Consider the following 6,166-nt stretch of genomic DNA (forward strand, 5'->3'; position numbering starts at 1 on the left):
TTTTATTTTTCAATTTTTTTATTTGTGTTTTTTTAAGCTCTTTGGAATTCTTTAAATTCCAAACCTACCAACCTGCCAACAACTTTGCCGAAGACACCAAATCAATAAGAAAATCGATCGCATTGATAATCAATTCCAACTCCAAGAAGATAGCTAAAAACGATTGCAAATTCCATTTAGATTCGCTATATTTTTTATTCTGAATTATCCGACAAAAAAAAAAAAATCAAACTACACTGCCAAAAGAAGAAAAAAACCCCTTACATATTCTCCCGACTCTTCAAGAGTCACCGTTTACCGAATCTCGCTGCACCGGCTCAACGCCCGCGCACGTTGGCGTGACTTGGAACCGCGTCGCATACACTGGCCGCACTCGTGCGGTTTCACCTCGTATGGCCGTGCGTGCTCCTGCAGATGCTCCACAAAGTGGTCCACCTTTTGGTAGATGGCGGCGCAAACGTCGCACTCACACTTGACCATGGGCGGCGGTCCCGGGTCAGCGCCTGTTCCGTGCTCGCGCCGGCACTGTTCCAGGTGGTCATTGAAGTGGTCCAGCTCTCGGAACTCGCCGTAGCACATGATGCAGACAAAGTGAAAGCCGGCGGCAGTTTTCAGCGGCATTGGGTCCTGGTGGGATTGGATTTCTTCCTGGGTTAGGTTGTTCAAAATCACCAGGAAGCGACCCTTTTCGATGGTGGTGCGACCCGCGCCCGTCCGATAGCGCCAGTCGGTGAAGCCTTGCGGTGTTTTGCTTCGCTGCACGGGGGACTGCTGGACGAGGCATGTCCGAGCAGGGGGGGCGGACTTGCGACGGTGTTCGATTCTACCAGCTGTTGATTTACGTCGTCCTCCGATCTGCACCGGCAGTGGTTTGTCCGGGTGGAGTCTCTTCAGGTGGAAAATGTACCGGCCCTGGCGGGAGAACGTCCTGTCGCAGTACTGACATTTGCCGTAGATCTGGTCCGCCGCCTGCCGACAACCGTCTGTCGTTCGGTGACCTTTGAGCTCATTTTCGTTGACAAACTGGAGACTGCACTTTTCACAGCTCAGCAGGAGGTTGTTTTTGTGCCGTTGCGCGTGCTGCTTCAGCCCGCTGGGCGTTGTAAACGTCTGATTGCACTCGACGCAGGTATTTCCACCCGGGAGATGCTTTTCGTACATGTGCGTCAAGTACCGGTCAACGCTTCGCAATTCCAGCTTGCAAACCGCGCAAAACGTGCCCGATTTGTTGTTGGGATCCGCGCGTTGGGAGTTTGTCTTGGAGGGTTGCTCTCGGTACCGCACGCGGTACGCTTCTTTCTTTTTCCGAGTGCCACTGCTAAACTCCTCCTCCGCTTTGGCTTCCGGAGCCTCCTCGGTCAGTTCGTCATCGTCCCGAACTATGGCGATCGATTCCTTCCAAGCGGTGTACATCTCGAAATATCTAAAAATAATACAGAATGCTTAGAATTGACCCATCAACGGCTTTGGCCCGCGGACTTACCCTTCCAGTGCAAGCTTCTTTTCCGATTGTGTCAGTCGAGTGGTCTTTGGCAGTTGCACCAACTCCTCGCTGGTTTCGTTCAGCATGACCTCCGGCAGTATTGGCTCATTTTCAAAATCTAAAAAACCATAAAACTGTCCGTAACTTTCAACCTCAAACACACTCCCCCTCACCCTTTACTCACCGGAATCATCCTGGCAAAACTCCGGCTTCACGTTCACCCACACGCGGTCCTCCGGACAGTCGTAAAACAGCACCGGTCCACCAGCGGGTCCCTCGCGCCTCTTCTGCTTCAGCGCCACATCGCACATCCGGGCCAGCTCGCGCAACGTCCGGATCTGGTCCAGGTGGGCGGTGCACTCGCGGCACACCGCACACGGAAAGTCCTCCGACAGGCTCAACCACACTCCGAGGCACTCGCCGATGGTGTTGACAAACGGTTGGTCCACTTCGGTTCCGTTAGTCCGGATGACCCAGTGCATGCTCGTCTGGGAGAAACACAGCCGGCAAAATAGGGTCGGATCGTTGGACGGGCTGCAAAAAAAAAAAAAGAGGAGCGAAGGGATGTGTGACGGGCATCGCAACGGTGGAGCGCTATACTTACACCTGGGGAAGCCGGCCTGCCATCGTGGCGCGCGTAGGAAGCGAAAATTGTTCCGGAATCAGACAAGATGGCCAACAGTCGTGCGCTTTTCAGGAAAATTTTCTGCACATTGTTTACGTAGCGACGACGAAGGCGGCGGGGCCGATCCCCGTTTGACAGTTGCTAACACTTCGCAAAAGCGCAAATCGAACTGACAGATGTGGGGGGCATGGCGGGTGAAATGGGATTTGTGCTGATTTGTATTATTTTTGGCTCAGTGTGTATGAGAAGTGTAGCATGAAATAAGTTTACATTTTTCTTTATTTCATTTTCACCGTGTACGTTTGCTAAAATTTCCAATTTCCAACACTAAAACGTGACGTCTTTTTTTTAGTACAAAGTGGATGTCTTGACTAGAAACTTTTTCTAGCATAATTTTTGTTTGTGAAAGCTTTGCTTTTTGCATACCAATCGGGCGTATTTGAGTTTAATTCGATTTGATTTATTTTTAAAACGTTTTCAACTTGCTGAATAAAATATTTCTCTTTAACAGAATGGACAACTCAAAGGGATTTCTTTCCAATAAACAATAAAAAAAAGTTTGGTTGCCACTATTTATTGAATGCTGATTAAAGGAAAAATGCATACAAACACAATACAAACTGGAAAAGATTAGAAGTGATTCATCGAAAACACAAAACTCACAGCAGCATTCCCAAGAGGGCCGTTTTATCATCCATTAGCAGGCTTTCGTCCACCATCAGAGCTGATGCTCCCTCCTCGTCAACCTCCATTGCCTGCTGCGGTTGCTGTGCCTGAGAGTCCTCCGGCAGTGGTTCCGTCTGTTCCGGATGGTACTGCTTGTAATGATTGCTCAGACCGGTCCGTTTGCCGAAGGCACGCTGGCAGATCGGACAAAAGTGCAGTTTCAGCTGTTCCGTCGCGTTCGGCCCGTGGAAGCGCTCCTTGTGCTTGGCCAGCAGCTGGGGCCGCACGAACCCGAGCGGACACTCGTCACACTTGTGCGGGAAATCGTTGGTGTGCAGATGCAGGTGCCGGTCGAGGCTGCCCTTGTCGCAAAAACCGCGCCCGCATTCTTCGCAGTGGAAATCGTACTCACTCTTGTGGCGGAGCTTGTGCCGTTTCAGTCCCTCCGGAGTTTGGAGCTCTTTGTAGCAGATGTCGCACGTATAAACTCGACGGTTTTGACCCTGCACAAAGCCAGGATAGAGCTGGGCCAGCTCGTCATCCGCGAGGAGCTCCTCCGGCGGCTCTTGAAGTAGAACTTTCTTTTGTCGCGTGTGGAAATAGAACTTTCCAACTGGGATTTCGTAGTTTTCGATCGGCGGAATGATGCTTTCGTCGAGGCGCTCCAAGTAAACCAGACAGGGCATTGTTCCCGGATAGTGCACGAACGGTTCCTGCTTCGGAATGGTGGGCTCAACGGCGACATCCGGAACGATGCTGTCCACCGGTTCATGAACGACGACTGGCTCAATCTGGTAAATGTCCGCTGGTTGAACTGTTTCAATTTGATAAAAGTCCGTTCCCAGTGGTAAAGCAGCAACCGGTTCCGGCTCTGGCGCCGCGATCGCCGGGTGTACCGGGACAAGTGGTGTGCATTCTGCGGGATTGGCCTGTCTGTTGTGCACATCGCGAGTGTGCCGTTTGACCGATCCCACAAAGTGGAACCGATTAAAACAGGTTGAACATTGAAATGGTTTGTTATTCTCGTTGGACGTCGGTTGGGCCGCAGGTGGTGCAGCCACGCTCCCTAGAGGCGCCAACGGGGGAACGGGCGCAACTTCCGCGGACGCATTCGACTCCGCTTTCCTTTTCTTTGCCTTTTTCGCCGGTGGAGCCGCCGCCGGAACCTCCTTCAGTGATTCGCCCGTCAGATTGGCCGGAACGTGCATGCTCTTGGTGTGTAGATGCAGGTGAATCTCCGTGACGAAAACTCGCGGACACTGCAGACACTCAAACACCCGCTGAATTTCGTGCCACTTTTCGCGATGGCGCTTCAGCAGTCCGTTCGTCTTGAAATCAGCGGTGCACAAATGGCACCGGAACGGGTGCTCCGAGTCGTGAATCTTACGGTGCAACTCAAGCCGCTTTGCCGTGGTAAACTTCAACGGACACTGCGCACATTTGTACTTCTGCTCCAGGTTATGGACCACCTGGAAGTGGGTTTTCATCTCCGCCACCGTCGTGAACGCCATCCGGCACTGGTGGCACATCTTTTCCTGCTCGAGGTCGTCCTCGTCCTCCCTTTCACCGTTATCGTTGCGCAGCTCGCCGGTTAGCACGTAGTCACACTTGAGGCAACGCTCCCGGAAACGCTGGAACTCCTCCAGCATCATCCGGCAGGCACCACAAATGCCACATTGAGGCGTCCCGGGTCGAGCCGGATGGCCACGTGGCGCCGGATCAGGTCCAGCAGGAGCTGGTTCGGTGGCGGCAAATGGGTACCGCTTATCAACGGTTCCACATTGGCCTCGGAAAAGCACAGCCGGCAGTATGATTCCGGAGAGCCGCTGGGGCTGTCGGCGTGGGGAGACGATAGAAGTTGGCATTTTACAGGACAAAAGTGGATAAAAACGGATACTTACACAATCAGCAGATCTTCTTCCATCGTGGAGCAAGCGAGTGGGAACTTTTAGCGAGAACAACTGCCAATTTTTCCACAAATTCAGCACTTTTTTCAAAAAATGCAGCTTTAATGTTTTTCGGAGGATGACAGTTCTAACACCGCAAAATGTTTTCTTTTTTGTTGCGGTTGCGGCGCTTCTGATTGCAATGCACGTTACGAAGAACCTACTCAAGGGTCACTAATTTTTTGGTAAGATGCTGTTGTGCCTGACAGCAGAATCAAAATGAACCAAAATTGTGTTCGATTTTGAAAAGATTAAATTTTGTTTTGTAATATTCATTCCGCACTGTAACTGAAATTCGCACTTTGCTGAGTTCGTTTTCGCACTTTTCATACGATTTTTTCAGTACGACTGCAATAAGGCATTCTAGTCAGAAATTTACTAACACATTCAAAGTATGTTTACATTACAGCTGGACGTTTGTTTGCATCAGGTTTCCTATCTCTTTCTAGCAAAAGTTTTCTGTCCGGCGACTTCTAGCTGGATTTTTTGACTGATAGCTCGATATGTCAGACAACATACTTCGCAGGGCTGTGACAGCTCGAGCTCGATGATTGTTTGCATCAGGACACCGTGACGAGAAGTTCTTAATTTTTGGGTTAAATTATATTTTTTTCACTGGGCCTACATTGAAAACCCAACCATGGTAGTTGCTACCATATTGTAGGGTTAAATTGAGAACACGCACCGACGTATTTTGGCTAAAAACATTCCGTGCTTGGATTGACTGATTAACGCAGTCAGTTTTACTATGTCGTGAGCGGTATGGTAATTTTAACCCTCCAATATGGAGAGAATGATAATGATTTCGTAATTGGGTACTAAAGCCCTATAAGGCTTTCTAGTCCGAAATTTACCAACACATTCAAAGTATGTTTACATGACATCTGGACGTTTGTTTGCATCAGGTTTCCTATCTCTTTCTAACAAAAGTTTTTTGTCGGGCGACTTCTAGCTGGTCTTTTTGATTGACCGCCCGATATGTAAGCCAACATGCTTCGCAGGGTTGTGACAGCTACAGCTCGACCATTGTTTGCATCAGGACACTATGACGAGGAGTTCGTCATTTTTGTGTTAAATTATACTTTTTTCACTGGGCCTGGAAAGCCTTATGTTAACTTTTATGTACAACGGTAAAAAACACGATTAAAAACCATTTCTAATCACTTCTTTTTTCATTTTATTGCAAAAAAAATATTGACAAGACAACATTTTTTGATTAATCAACTATGGTCCCCTTGGAACGAGCTGTCAAGTAGGAGCTTTTCTGTCAAGAAGAACCGCGAGGATAATTTTTTCAAAATTGATTTAAAAATCCATTTCAAACTCTTTGTGGTCGTACAAAGGGTTATTGTACTCAGAAAAATAAGCTTTATCGCTGTAAACAATAATATCAGCAATCTAAGCTTCATTTTAGGATCCAATTGCTACCATGCAATTTTGTGGAAG

At 48.9% G+C, this 6,166-nt stretch overlaps 2 protein-coding genes across 2 annotated transcripts; both read right to left on the reverse strand.

The window, feature by feature from the left end:
• Positions 1 to 219: 219 nt before the first annotated feature.
• On the reverse strand, positions 220 to 2,255 carry LOC6031653 (zinc finger protein 497). The gene is made up of 4 exons (XM_001842349.2): positions 2,088 to 2,255; positions 1,668 to 2,017; positions 1,484 to 1,601; positions 220 to 1,423 (listed from the first exon to the last, which is right to left on the reverse strand). The coding sequence occupies exons 1-4, from the start codon at positions 2,108 to 2,110 to the stop codon at positions 295 to 297; spliced, it is 1,620 nt and encodes a 539-aa protein (XP_001842401.2). The 5' UTR covers positions 2,111 to 2,255; the 3' UTR covers positions 220 to 294.
• A 411-nt stretch (positions 2,256 to 2,666) lies between these two features.
• Positions 2,667 to 4,639, reverse strand: LOC6031654 (zinc finger protein 62). Its single transcript, XM_038261923.1, has one exon. The coding sequence runs from the start codon at positions 4,637 to 4,639 to the stop codon at positions 2,768 to 2,770; it is 1,872 nt and encodes a 623-aa protein (XP_038117851.1). The 3' UTR covers positions 2,667 to 2,767.
• Positions 4,640 to 6,166: the final 1,527 nt, after the last annotated feature.

Source organism: Culex quinquefasciatus, chromosome 1 (genome assembly GCF_015732765.1).
Source record: "Culex quinquefasciatus strain JHB chromosome 1, VPISU_Cqui_1.0_pri_paternal, whole genome shotgun sequence".
NCBI lineage: Eukaryota > Metazoa > Arthropoda > Insecta > Diptera > Culicidae > Culex > Culex quinquefasciatus.